Genomic DNA, 13622 nt, shown 5'->3' on the forward strand with positions numbered 1-13622 from the left:
TGAGCCTTTTTCTTCTCTTATTCTGATTTCTGCTGTCTTTTAACATTCCTTCTTTGTATCCTTTGTAATAAAGTGTTGGTTTCAAATTTGCTGCTAGTTTCATTCTTATGCAACACCACCAAAATTGCCGTGAAATGATACATACTCCATCCTTAACCGCATAAAAAGATTCAAGCCTTGAGAATAAAAGGCCTTTAATAAGAAGCGCATTACCCCCGAAGTGCGACTTCCCTGTGCAAGTCCTGATTATTCGGGCCCGAAGCGTGTACCGGACACAAGGAGGGAAACAAAAACGTTCGTTATCCGCAAATGCAAGTTTCAGGAACTTTCTCGCTTCAGTAGAATAAATCAATATCATCTATCTTGCCTCAAAATGACATTATCTGTACTCCTTTCAGACTGGACAAAAATCAAGCTAGACGAGGTAAATAGCACATCAAACTTCTATGAAGTTGGCAACATCTTCAGTGCTTAAAAAACTTTGCATTTGCCTTTTGGTAATTATGATATTACAGGCAACATTCTGCATAGTTTCATCCTCAAATAAAGAGCTATCTAACTAACTTGTCAAGCAGTTAATCCACAAGAGTAACAGGAGTGCCCAATGGCTTGTATTGACATGCTCGGAGTACCTGAACATGTTGCTGAGTGACAGTATAGCTCTCTATTTCAATGAAGAAAACTTTGAAGCGATTCTGAAAACTTAACAGGGACCTTAAAATCTTCGCGAGCTCCAAGCCCCTGATCCAAAATGATGAACGAACAAGGGAGACAAGAATGACAACAAACATGTTGCAATCTCGTGAATAAAGGTTTCTGTGCTGCTCCAAAACCAAATGATCCAAATCCTTCACCACAAACCTCGGGTACTCTAGCTATTGGTTAAAGCTAATATTTTCCATGTTACCTTCTCTTTTACTGGCAAAAAGTGAAACAAGCAACTTAATAAGAAAAGCCACTAGCATCCAGATATAGATGTTGATGATGAATAGATCCTCATCATCCAGCTGAATGGCAATGGACTAAGCATGTAAAACAAAGCACCAAGAGTGAATAAAATGACGCATGTTAAGGTCATGTATTTGCAAAGAGGATGAGGGGAGAATTCTGGAAGGAGCATTGAAATAAGACATACACTGCTGCAGAATCAGAGCTGTTAGATTAACGTAACACCTGGTTATAAATGCAAGAGAGCAACCGCATTCTGCAAAACTTATTTTTTGTAAGACTGGTGTCACGGGGCACGTTCTGTATGCTAGAAAGTGCAAGCTGCGCAAAACAGTCTTAAATGGAATTACTTTCAACCTACTCCTCTTGTTGGATTGCTATTATGTGAAAATGGTAAAAATGTAAGTTGATTCAAATACGTCACTTTAGAGCATAAGTGGGTGTACAGAAAATGAATTGCCACTGCTTGTAGTTATAACATTACCAAGCTGTAGAACAAGCAACTATTCTGCGAAGCTATGAATACTCATGTGAACTCTCCGAATGTTGGGTTTGAATGGATATAGAGGATTCATATACCTAAACATGTCAACTTAGGAATTGAGGTGCAATTGTTAGTATTGTTGATCGTGGTTCCTTTTCTATCTTTATCTTGCCCCCTCTCCCCACTATCTAACAAAGAAAAACCGAAGACGACTTACGTCGGAATGTCACATGCGTGCCAATATTCGCGAGGTTAGGAACCCCACTATGACACGATGGCCGAAAAGGAGGCCACCCTGATTACTATTTCCAAGAATAACTCACTCGCTATTAGGAGGAAAACATAGCTTATAATCTATACTTTTCAAAACAGCATATGAGTACTTCGATAATGCTACCATAATTTAGTTAAACCTACAAATAACATAATTCCAACTAGCTGGAGCAGGAATCTCAGTACTTAGGAGCAATTCAAACTCCAATGGAAGAGAAAGAAAAATAAAAGAACCACAATCATAGATATCCAACAACATATATCAATTTAATAATGAAATCAAATAACACTCAACAATTACCAAGACACTAGAAAAGGTGGGAATGCAAACTTTTCAATACCTTCAATTAACATCACTGAAAATCGTTCCTCAACTTCAGAAACAAGGTAAAAGCTCCCATTTTTCAACTTAAACTAAATAAGTTCTACATTTCTATATACATACAACTACTATCTAGTTCCTCCCTTGTGGTCCGGCCCTTCCCCGGACCCTGCGCATAGCGGGAGCTTAGTGCATCAGGCTGCCCTGCCCGTTTACTATCTAGTTCCACAATCATAGATACGATGCAGCACCATGTTGGTATTTACCAATGAAATCAATTAACACTTGACAATAAAAGGAGGGAATGAAAACTTTTCAATTAACACCATTGAAAACCACTCCTCAAAACCTTCAGAAACAAGCTAAAGGCTCCCATTTTTCCTCATCTAATTCCACCATAAAAAAATCAATCCTCCTCATCACTCTCATCACTAAAATAACCTTTTCTCTTCTCCCCCCTTTTCTCCTTCTTGAATTCCTCATTATCTCCTTTCAATAACCTCTCCTCTGCTCCCCTATCCACCACCGACGCCCAATTATCATCATCAAAACTCGCTGCCACATCATCATCCCCCTCCTCCTCCTCATCCTCCAACTCACCACCCCCCTTTCCACCACCACCACCACTGTTGCTCCCATAATTCTTTATCCCTACACAACAAAATACAATATTAAGCACAATCAATATAAATTATACTCATACGACGATAAAAATACTACCCCCTCAGTCCCAATTTATGTGATACACTTTCCTTTTTAGTCTTTCCCAAAAAGAATGATACATTTCCATATTTAGAAATAATTTAACTTGAAACTTCCCCTTCTATCCTTAATGAAATGATTTATAACCACACAAATATCTATGACTTATTTTAGACCACAACAACAACACCAACATACCCAGTGTACTCCCACAAGTGGGGTCTGGGAAGGGTAGAATGTATGCAGACCTTACCCCTACCTTAGTATCCGATAGACAAAATCTATCTTACGTTCTTGAATTCTATGCCTAGTCGAACTATATCACATAAATTGAGACACACAGGGAGTAAAACTTGCATCAAATAATGACTAAATATATGCATTTTACCTCTCCGCCCTTTCTTCGAGGGCTCGGGTCTTTCTCTAGGACCAAGTTTATTTTTCGGACACTCATAAGATAAATGTCCTTGTTCACCACACTCATAACACCTACTCTTATCCTTATAAACTTTCTTCCTTATAAACTCAGCTGCCCTTCCATTATCCGAAGCAATTGACGCCGTTAAAGTCCGTCCATTAAGGACTTTTTTGTCAATTCCTTTAACAGCTTTAACCGCATCATCTCTACAAACAAAGAGAATAAAAGCTACACCACGGCTCTTTCGGGTAACCCGATCTTTAACTACAGTTACTTTTGCTACTTTACCGAAGGTTGAGAAGATTGTGTGGAGATCGGAATTTGTAAGGGTATAATCGAGATTACCTACGTATACTGTTGATTTTGATGGAGCTAGGGTTTTGCTGACGTGTGAGGGTTTTGTTAGGGTTTTGGATGTGGCGGCGGAGGATGGCGGCGCCGGTGATGGTGCGGAGGAGTAACGGTAGTAGAAGGTGTCGTCTTCGTCGGAGTCTGAGCTGTGCTTTTTCTTCTTCGACATTTTTACGATTTTGTCCCCACTAAGGAATGAAGTTAACTGAGGTGCCTTAAGTTTATTTATTTTAAAGGGAAAAGATTTTTTGGACTAATGTGGCTGAGTTGATTTAGCGAGTGGTTTTTTCATCCGGAAGATATGCAATTGATTTCACTCGTAAATAATTTTTTTATTCTAAGTTCGTTGCATTGGGCTTGCTTAGTACAGTTTACATTTTGAGAAAAGACATCTTTTCACCCCTAAGCTTGATCGCATAACTCATTTTTGACTAAACTTAACTTGTAATTATATATCCCTTAGCTAGTATGAAGTGAAATAAATACCGCATTGAAATTATAATATCACTCTCACAATGGAAGGTGCATTACACACGCGTCACATCACTGTCATGTCACTTCATACTAGATAAGGGGGTTTATAATTACAAGTTCAGTTTAGTTGCTACGGTGAATTCTGCAGTCAAGTTTAGGGGTGAAAAGATGTTAAATGTGATTTGCAGACTATTGCATTAGGAGTAGCAGGCTGCATAGTGTTAAAAAAAAAAAAATGATTTAGTTAATTATATTTAAACCTTAGGAAAGTTAAATGTTTTTTTTGATAATAAATAAAAAAATTGTCCGTTCTAATAAATAAAAATAATTTAGTTAAATTTTCCTTTTAATTACTATTTTCCTAAGAACATGACTATTAAAATGGACTGTAGATTGCGACAAAAATGTTCATAACAGATAAAATGAAGGAATGTGGTTGGATGCCATTTTTTATTCATCCTGCGAAGACTCCATATGTACTAGCCTACGAATTCGACAAATTTGACAATTGAATGTCGGGAAAAGGATCAAATTTACCCTCCAAATATAATTTATAGATTAAATTTATCCACCGTCAAAGTTTAAGGTTAAATTTGTTCATTCCGTCAGCATATGTAGGACTCCTCATCCGTCCACATATACGCCATGTGTAAATAAATTTGTTTTTTCTTTAAATCATGTGTTTTAGTGTAAAAACATAAATGGGTCTAGTTATACCAGATTGTGCTGGCCGCCGTGAGACTACCAAATCTCGTCGAAAATTATCACCATGCCGACCATGGACAAATCGAAGCAATGAAAGTGTGTACAGAAGGAAACTGTAGTAGTAACATCGAAAGCGAGAACAATATTACTAGTATTAGTGGTGGTGATGGAGAATTGGGTGAAAGGGTAGTGGCTGTGGTGGGAGTGAAGAGTTGCTGACATGGGCTTTGGTTAAGGTTGCTCAGCCTGAAGATCATGACATGTTCTTGATCCATGTTCTGGTAAAAATTATACCAAAAGTTGAATAATCTGATATAAGAATTAAGAAGATCCATTTATGTTTTTACACTAACACTAACATGATTTAAAGATAAAATAAATTTATTTACACACATGGCGCTTATGTGGACGGATGAGGAGTTCTAGTCACACTTTCATCCATAATAAGGGTAATTTTAACAAGTAAGCTGACGGAAAGGGCAAATTTGACCCCAAATTTTGACGGAAGACAAATTCAAACTATAAACCATACTTGGAGGGTAAATTTGACTCTTTTTCCTCCAATGTCTTACAAAAGAAACGAAATATGTTTAAAATCTCATGAAAAGACATTATTTTGAAAGATTTACAATTTCTCGACATTAATTCAACCTAAGCTAAGAATGGAGAAACTTTCTTTGTCACAATTACGTATGTTTTATGGAATAGTGTCAGACACACCATTCTGCGGGACTTAAAATTTAGAACACCATTGAATGTGATAAATTTGAATCGAACAGAATGAGTATAGATCATTCAATCCAACTTAATTTGGATTCTAACATAGTTGATTGATTGATTTACAACACTAGTTCAACAGCTATACAAGGAATGAGAATGCTAAGCCATAAGCTATTAAAAATCTAAGCATAGTGGCTTTATTATCTCGGTGAGTTGAAATGTCCAAGGCGGGGGAGAAGTCAATGACACATTCTAAACTAAGCTTCCCAGTTTCTTGTCCTTCCCCATTTCTGAGCAACTATTTTCATAGTTCTTACATTCAAGAGACCTATCTGCCTATACAAGATGATAGATTGTGCCTAGCTTGAGAAGCATCACACTTAATAGCATAAACTGTCTATCTTCTTGGTATATCCAACAATAATATATGCATATCTATCTGGACAACCTTGGTGGCGCAGAATTACATGTTACATGTACTAGTGGGAGGCAACAGGTATGCCATGAAATTAATCGAGGTACGAGCAACCTGACTCAGAAACCACTGTTATAAAAAGAAAACGACAATAATATATGCAAATTTTTCTAAATGCCTTGGTCTTCAAATCTTTATCATGCCTCAATGCGATTCAGAAAGTTTTATAGTGATACAGTTCTGGAAGGCCTGTGCTTTGTTCAAACATACAGTGGTAAAGAAAGTTTGGACAAAGGCCACCAATCCTTAGCCAAAGAGGCCACCTAACATCAGGATAGAGTAATATTTACAGATATCTGAAACCATGAAAAGCGTAATCAGAAATCATATTGAAGCGACCAAGTTTTCGGTCTCAGTCGTCTGCTGAGAAAGGGTGCCTCTAGTCCACCTCTTCAGCATCTCTAAGGCAGCTTTAGGCTGATCCATTGGAACCATGTGCCCGGCATCATGAACCTATTACACATTTAGCCACGAGACACCACAACAGTTAGCTCAAACACTAATCATGATAAATTGAACAACAACATCTAGATAGATGCAGTGTCGATTAATAAAGGCACCTTCAGGAAACTCAGAGGCCCATGGCTTTTCAACAATCCTGCTTCAGAACCATTAACTTCAAAAGGGACATCGGGAGATGCTACAAACTCTTTCTGACCATTCCATTCCATGGCCTGAACCCATCTTGAGTTACCTGGTAAAAGGAACAATGTTTGACATGAGTATTTACGTGGTAAACATCTATAATCAAGCTTAATGATAATACAAAGCTTACCTAGCCAGTTGCAAATAAGATCATATTCACCAGCATACACAAGCAACTTTATTCCATCCTCAAGCAAGGTTGGAATTCCTACTTCAAGGTTCCTCATCCAGTCAACTAGCATGGCCTGGTACACAGTGGTACTACACGAGACAAACTCTATATCCTCAACGCCAAGAGCCTGCTTAACAGAGCGCAGATTCAGCATTTTCTCCATGTCTGAGAAGTCATAGCAGAGTGGTCCCACACATTTCTTTCTGATGTCGTAGTGCTGCAGGTGAAAGGTGGTTAACCAGAAACATTTATCAGAAACATGGTTAACCAGTCATTTATCGGAACCAGCCTCTCTACTTCCACAGGGTAGGGGTAAGGCTGCATACACACCACCCTCCCCAGACCCCACTTGTGGGATTACACTGGGTATGTCGTTGTATGGTTAACCAGTTATTTGTTCGCAACTTTGGAATGTATGCTGCAGGATACTGTGACCATCTGAGTAATTTAAAAGATTAACTTGAAGTGAAGAATGACAACCGCGCCATTATCCCAAACAAGTTAAGCTTGGCTGTATGAATACTGACCATGGTTCTCCATTTAAACTCTTTGGCCAACATTACACTAGAAGTTCTCTATATATCTCTTGGCATAAAAATCTCTCGCAACAATTTATAAACGATAAATTTCTAGGATCATTTCTACTCTTTCTGAGGCTGCTGACACCTATTTCTCTACAAATACAGGTAACAGGCACTACAATTGGTAGAAAATGAAAAGACAGACTGAAATGGGTGACAACTTACATTGATGTCCACCCCAGCACGTGCACGGACAGCAGTGAATATAGAATTGCAAATAAAATAAGCCGCCAAGCAAGAGATTTTCCCATCAGTGCCTAAAAGGAGAAAAACAAAACATGCAGAAACTGAGAAGCAACACAGAGTACAGAGAATTGATTTGTTGCGAGTCCAGGAACATCCATTCCCATTAGGATGACCCCCACCCTTTTTTTCTCCCAGGGAAAGCCCGAATAAGTCAAAATGATATGGAAGAAAGAAAGAAAGTAAACAGGATGTACCGCAAAGGTTTATCGCGACATTACAAACTGGAAGTAGTTTGTTGATACGATCATGATCAGACTTCGAAATTAATCCCATGTCCAATGCATAGTCAGTGTATGCAGGGTATTGTATTTTGGGATCTGTAAGCCCGTTGCCGATGGCAAATCCCTGTTCAAATAGATCCAATGAAGTAAAGACATGTGATTAAGGAAATAACAGCACAACAGCTGGTGAAATGTCGTACCTTTAAGTTTATATGTATTCCTTCTTTACCCTTATTTCCTTTGTGTACTCTAGCAGCAAAAGCAGGAACATAGTGCCCAGCATATGATTCTCCGGTTATGTAGAAGTCATTCTTTACAAGCTCTGGATGCTCCTCAAAGAAAGCCTAAACCATTAATGATCATATCAACACAAAAAAGTCAGGATTATTATCGTGTCTGTTGCACATCAAGTTAGAAAAATGTACTGCCTCCACCAAAAAGGAAGAAACTAAAATAAACAATGTGCCACAAATACTCGAGAGAATTTATAATCAAACCACAACCATCCTTATATCTTGAAGAAACAGACAAGTAGAGGAAAAACACTACAAGCTATATATCCGTGTTGTCAACTAATAATGCGATGAAAAAATTCGACACGGAATTCAGCTTATGTAGTTCATCTGAATGATACAATGGTAAGAACCCGATTAGCTTATTGTGTAGTGTCTAAAGGTGGTTAGGCCAAGTTCTGCTAAATCTTCTGGGTTAAAAGCTGTTATACATGCTAACCAAAAGCATGCGGGAGGGAAATAATTAACCAAACAAGTCATCTAACCGAAAATTCAGCAATCAGCTGCAAGTTCCATTAAAAAACAAGGCAAACATCCCACAAAGAAGGTCAAAAAGGTTGAGGGAGAGGATGTGCTGGCTTTGTGACCACATTTTTGCCATTAATGCATTTGGAAGAAAAAAGAACCCCAAATATGTTAATGCCACCTTTTTTGCTGAGACCAGATCACATGCATCAAGCATCTGTAAGGCTCACTAATCAGCACAATATAAGGCTAGTGTCCTAGTGTGTGACATCTCTTCTATCATCTATACAAGTAAAAGATCATGAGTTCTTTAAGGTTCGAGTTCGAGTGTTCATAAACTGAGCCTTTTGAGCTCTTTGTAGGCGTGTAACCCTTTTTTGCATCTCACACGTAGACTGGTGATCAACACACAGACAAGAGAACCGACAAGCATAGCACACTCCAAGAGTCCAAGCAACTACTTTAAAGGGATCCCAAACACATCAATAAAACATTTACTGTCACCAACAATACTTTAATTTGTCACCAGATGCCAATTCTAGACAGGTCAGCAGCGAGATAGAGGCATCTTACATCACCATAGAGATCCACCCACAAGAGTGGATGGTATCAGCAAACCCTACTATGTGGTAATAAATATATCGTCGTTCAAGAATTCTCCTCCTGATTTCAGTCTTTCTCTAAACGTTTCCCATTGTTGCTCATAATAAGCTTCATTACTCATGTCTATTGTCAATATCACAACTTCAGTGAGAGAAAAAGTTTCATGAGCGAATTCTTGAAAGGAGATTACAGGTGTTTAGAAACTGTTTATCATTATGCACACTATCTAAGACAACAATTTTATTAACAAAATAAGGAAGGTCATAAATGATTTTGTATCCCTGAGGATGTTTATGATTTCACCCCCAAGAACAGTTTCTCCTAAAGAAAAGTTTATCACCCTTTTTTGATGGGTGGAATGTTTGTGGTGGAATATTTATCGTCCTTTAGAAGCAGTAAATTAACCAATGTAGCAAACCCTATGAATAACATACATGAAACCAGGAATTGATAGGTAAGAAAACATTCGGAAGCCAGTGTCATCATAAGACTGAGATTTGAATAGATGAATTCAGCAGGAGAGTGTGTGTGTTTGTGTGTATATATATAAAAGGCTCCAAGTTGCTTTAGGGGTTTATTTTCAAACCTGCATAAAATCATACAAGTCGTCGCCAACGCATGCTTCAGTGTGACAGAGGTCACGTCTGTCAGAACTGTAACTGAAGCCAGTACCTGTAGGTTGGTCTACATAGATAAGGTTTGATACCTGCATAATTTACATGCAGACGTCATTTCTTCAGATTGGAAAATCAATGAAGGTAATTTAGTGCTCTTGAAGGACACAAAAGAAAATTGACTAATGAAAATGAAACAAGTACTTTAATCTAAGAAACAAATGTTGAACGCAGAGAAGACTTCATCCTGTAAGACTCGGCAATCAAATTCCAAGTTTCAATCAAAACTCAAACCACCAGAACCAAAACTGAAGTTCCCGTGGAACCTGAAATATTTTCCTATCTGCAGTCTTGAATTGCCATCAGGGGCGATTTTAGGTGCTAAAATTGGGGCACCTGAACACATGGTCTCTCCTTAAAACTAGGTATTCTATGTATATATTTTCTAAAATTAGTGGAACCCATCCTACAAAAAAGCTAAATGGTGCACTTGGTTGAAGGTTGAGTTACTTACCTAGAGGTCTAGGGATCAAGTCCACTTAATACATTTTTTCCTTCTTTTTTTTATATGGTGAACTCATGTTCCAAAAATCCTAGATTCGCCTCTGATTGCCATGCAGTAATTTAATTTCAATGAGTAAAAGGCAGAAAGCAGACAGAAGTATGTGGTCAGGGAAGTGTAATATTAGAGGTCTAATAAAAAAGAATGGCCAAAACCTGTCATATGCAAAGCAATAAGATTCCAGTAAAAACAGACCCTTTCTGACTGAAACTTTGTGACCATCTCAAATTCTGAGAAGGCCATTTCTCATAACAGATGTACTATGTGCAAGCAAAGTAACGGGCCACACTGATTTTTCTTCACATTGATGACAAGTATAATTTAAGTCTGTGAATTGACATTATACTCATTTTAGGTGGCTACTGGTATACTCTCGGAGAAGGAGTATGCAGAAGCTTGGATTATCGAAGCTTCGGCATGCGGAATCAAGAACTCATGTCTTTGTATTGATGATTCGTGTGTTTATGCAATGTTGAACCAGATATGGACATGTTATTAACTGTTTTGTTTAGCATATTCTTAGTTGCCATTTTCTTTTTTTGATAAAGGAAAAAACAGAAAATAGAAATTAACAATATGTTGTCCCGAAACAGTTTCTTAATTGCCTTTTCCAATTATTCCTTTTTAAATTAAAATGATAATGTCACACAGGAAGTTCCACAATGAACAAGCTATTAAACTAACTGGTATTCTGCCAATAAAAGTAGCATGCTTCTACAAAAGTACTTATTGTGGTCTGTGGAAACAACAAGCTGGATAAAGCACATGCATAAAATGTTGACAATGCAAAACCCATCCGTCCCATGTGCCATTTATGTACCACTCTTAACTTTCATATATCACAGAGTAGAGAAAAGAGAAAGTCTTAGCAATCAAGCTGACCATCTAGTAAAGAACAAGAAGGTAAACTGCTACTATTGCTGAAGCACAAGCTTTTTTGTTTACGCACCACAAGATATAGTTGTTAACTAACAAGAAACTACTAAACTGGAAAGTCAATTTCAAAGATAGTGAAAATACCTTGTCCCACCCATATTCATTCGGCACAAGTGACAAATTTTTTGAAACAGCAAAAGGCCCATTTTCATAGAAAAGGGCCAGCTCACTACTGCAACCAGGCCCTCCACTCAACCAGATGACAACAGGGTCGTCCTTACTACCGCGTGATTCAAAGAAGAAATAGAACAACCTACAAAATGGAAGGTGACCCAATTCAATAAATAAGAAACCACACAAGAAGAAGAAGTAGCTGGTTGATAAGTTAGACCAGAACATGATCTACAAAGCAGGATTTCTCAGGGGAATTATATTTTAATAATTAGTTGCGGAGGACAAATATTTCAATGAAACAAGCTGATATATATCTCTAAGCAAACGGAAAGTCTTAAAAGATAATTGACTTAATAAAATAAGTGGTCATTATTTAACCATCTAACAGTAAACACACTTCTCCATGAAAGCAACTAATAGTGATACTTGAAGATGAATAAATGAACCAGACAGAAAATTTCTATGTTAATCAACTAATCGACTACATCTTAATCCAAAACTAATTAGAATTGGCTGTATGCTTCCGCTATACCATTCCACTCTACTGTTGCATTCGAGTTTCCAAAATGGAAAGTGAATGAGTAGGTAGATAAAGAAGCTCATGCAAGGGTGTGGGGTAAAAGATTACAGAAAACCTGCTGCAGTCCAAAGAAGTCAAAACGTAATCCAATATAAGCCAATGCACGCAGTAGCAGAGTCAGGATTTCGAAAATATCAAGAAGTAAACACACAAAGAAACTAAGGAGATTCAATATTTGTTATATATACACAAAAATTAATTTTGACAATTTTCTGGCGAAGGGGATTCGGATAAAATTTACCCCTTGAGCCCCCCAGGTCCTCCCTTGGATGCAGGGCCTGGGAGAGAGTAACCCCGCCTCCCCCTAACAGCAAAATAAAACCCCGAAACTAAGACAAATTTCACCATAAATCAGGAGATAAATTAAGCGTTCTCAAATTTCACCATAAATCTGGAGATAAATTAAGCGTTCTCCATTCGTTCCAGCTTCTGTGACAATTTTCAATTTGAATGTCTGAAAATGTAAAAAAGGCAGCCCGGTGCACTAAGCCCCGTTATGTGCGGGCCGGACCACAAGAGTCTATTGTAGGCAGCCTTACCCTGAATTTCTACGAGAGACTGTTTCCACGGCTCGTAAGTGTCAGAATTATCAACATAATCAAATTCAACTATCTATTCATAATTAGGTTTTGATGTGATGTTTTATTTATCAAATTAGGGTAAGTTGTCTATATCCGCCCTTTCCTTGGACCACGTGCCCTTTACCATTATCACATTACTAATATAAATATAAGTCAAATTACCATCTTAAATCAAACACATCCAATAGAATTAGGATATAGAGTTTAAAAAGGTGTGTATATATACCTAGCAGCATGAGAATGCTTAATCTTATAATAACCAGCATGATGTCCCAAATCCTCAAATGAAACACTAGAATTAGCCAAATTAGGAAATGAGAATCGCTTCTCGACGATTCTAGAACCTTCCGTAGGAAATGGATCTCGATCGACGATGTTATCAGATTCTTTAGGGAATAAATTGAGCTCTCGAATCAACTTTTCGCCTTGCTTCGATGCAAATCTCGAAGGTAGTGGAACCTTCGCGAATGAAGGAGAAAGAAAAACGAGATGAAGAAGAAAGGAGAGAAAAAGGGAAAGTTTCATTTTCATTTGCAGTTGCGCCATGTTTGGGTGTTGAAGGAAAATGTGGTGCGTGAGGAAATTAATATAGGAAATGGTTTTGCGTGCGAGAGGAGAGAGGAGAGTGAGGTGATGGGATGGTCCACGTAGAGTGTAGTGCACTTTCCAAGAAACTGCTTAACTATTTTCCGATATTTGGAAATATTAGCAAAAGGGAAAAAAAGTTGTGGACAAAAGTAAAAGAAAACAAAAGGAAATTACTACCATTTTTCTTTTCTCGGTTTCCGGCCTATTATTATTTATATTGGAATTCGATTAAATTTGAATTCGCGCTTTAGTAACACCTAATTAACTTAAAAGCAACCACTAAAGTATGTGATGCAGCGGATGGGGCGGCTCCTCCCTTACCCAGAGGTTTCGGGTTAGAGTCCTGAGTTTGGAAAAATCCTTGGTAGAGAGTACTTCCTTTCGAATGTAGTCTTACGCGACGCAAATTCGGATATAGTCAGACTCTAATGCCGGTATCATACACCGAGTGGGAACCCAAAAAAATTAACTTAAAAGCATTCAAGAATGTGACCTAATGGTCAATGAAGTTGTTGAGAATTATTAAGCACCGTGTAGTCATGAGAATTA

At 37.9% G+C, this 13622-nt stretch overlaps 2 protein-coding genes across 3 annotated transcripts; both read right to left on the minus strand.

The window, feature by feature from the left end:
* Positions 1 to 468: 468 nt before the first annotated feature.
* LOC132614557 (U11/U12 small nuclear ribonucleoprotein 31 kDa protein) lies at positions 469 to 3758 on the minus strand. 2 transcript variants are annotated; one of them, XR_009572340.1, is made up of 3 exons: positions 3118 to 3758; positions 2047 to 2678; positions 469 to 918 (listed from the first exon to the last, which is right to left on the minus strand). XR_009572340.1 is itself a non-coding variant. In XM_060329024.1 (2 exons), the coding sequence occupies exons 1-2, from the start codon at positions 3665 to 3667 to the stop codon at positions 2434 to 2436; spliced, it is 795 nt and encodes a 264-aa protein (XP_060185007.1). In that variant the 5' UTR covers positions 3668 to 3758; the 3' UTR covers positions 1954 to 2433. The 2 variants fall into 2 exon arrangements, 1 of the variants encoding a protein (XP_060185007.1); XM_060329024.1 differs by lacking the exon at positions 469 to 918 and having other exon boundaries at positions 1954 to 2678.
* A 2211-nt stretch (positions 3759 to 5969) lies between these two features.
* Positions 5970 to 13074, minus strand: LOC132613549 (serine carboxypeptidase-like). Its single transcript, XM_060327614.1, has 9 exons — positions 12712 to 13074; positions 11295 to 11463; positions 9685 to 9804; positions 7938 to 8081; positions 7711 to 7861; positions 7436 to 7527; positions 6648 to 6906; positions 6433 to 6566; positions 5970 to 6325 (listed from the first exon to the last, which is right to left on the minus strand). Exons 1-9 carry the CDS (start codon positions 13029 to 13031, stop codon positions 6197 to 6199), a joined length of 1518 nt encoding a protein of 505 aa, XP_060183597.1. The 5' UTR covers positions 13032 to 13074; the 3' UTR covers positions 5970 to 6196.
* Positions 13075 to 13622: the final 548 nt, after the last annotated feature.

Source organism: Lycium barbarum, chromosome 10 (assembly GCF_019175385.1).
Source record: "Lycium barbarum isolate Lr01 chromosome 10, ASM1917538v2, whole genome shotgun sequence".
Classification (NCBI taxonomy): domain Eukaryota; kingdom Viridiplantae; phylum Streptophyta; class Magnoliopsida; order Solanales; family Solanaceae; genus Lycium; species Lycium barbarum.

What these genes read in the sequence shown, in the direction of transcription:
- LOC132614557 (XM_060329024.1), bottom strand. Translation starts at nt 3,667, where the DNA reads ATGTCGAAGAAGAAAAAGCACAGCTCAGACTCCGACGAAGACGACACC. An exon ending in CTCGAAGAAAGGGCGGAGAG is followed by an intron (nt 2,679 to 3,117) that starts GTAAAATGCATA and finishes TTTGTTGTGTAG; the next exon opens with GGATAAAGAATTATGGGAGC.
- LOC132613549 (XM_060327614.1), bottom strand. Translation starts at nt 13,031, where the DNA reads ATGGCGCAACTGCAAATGAAAATGAAACTTTCCCTTTTTCTCTCCTTT. An exon ending in ATGAATATGGGTGGGACAAG is followed by an intron (nt 9,805 to 11,294) that starts GTATTTTCACTA and finishes TAAATTATGCAG; the next exon opens with GTATCAAACCTTATCTATGT. An exon ending in GAATACATATAAACTTAAAG is followed by an intron (nt 7,862 to 7,937) that starts GTACGACATTTC and finishes CTATTTGAACAG; the next exon opens with GGATTTGCCATCGGCAACGG.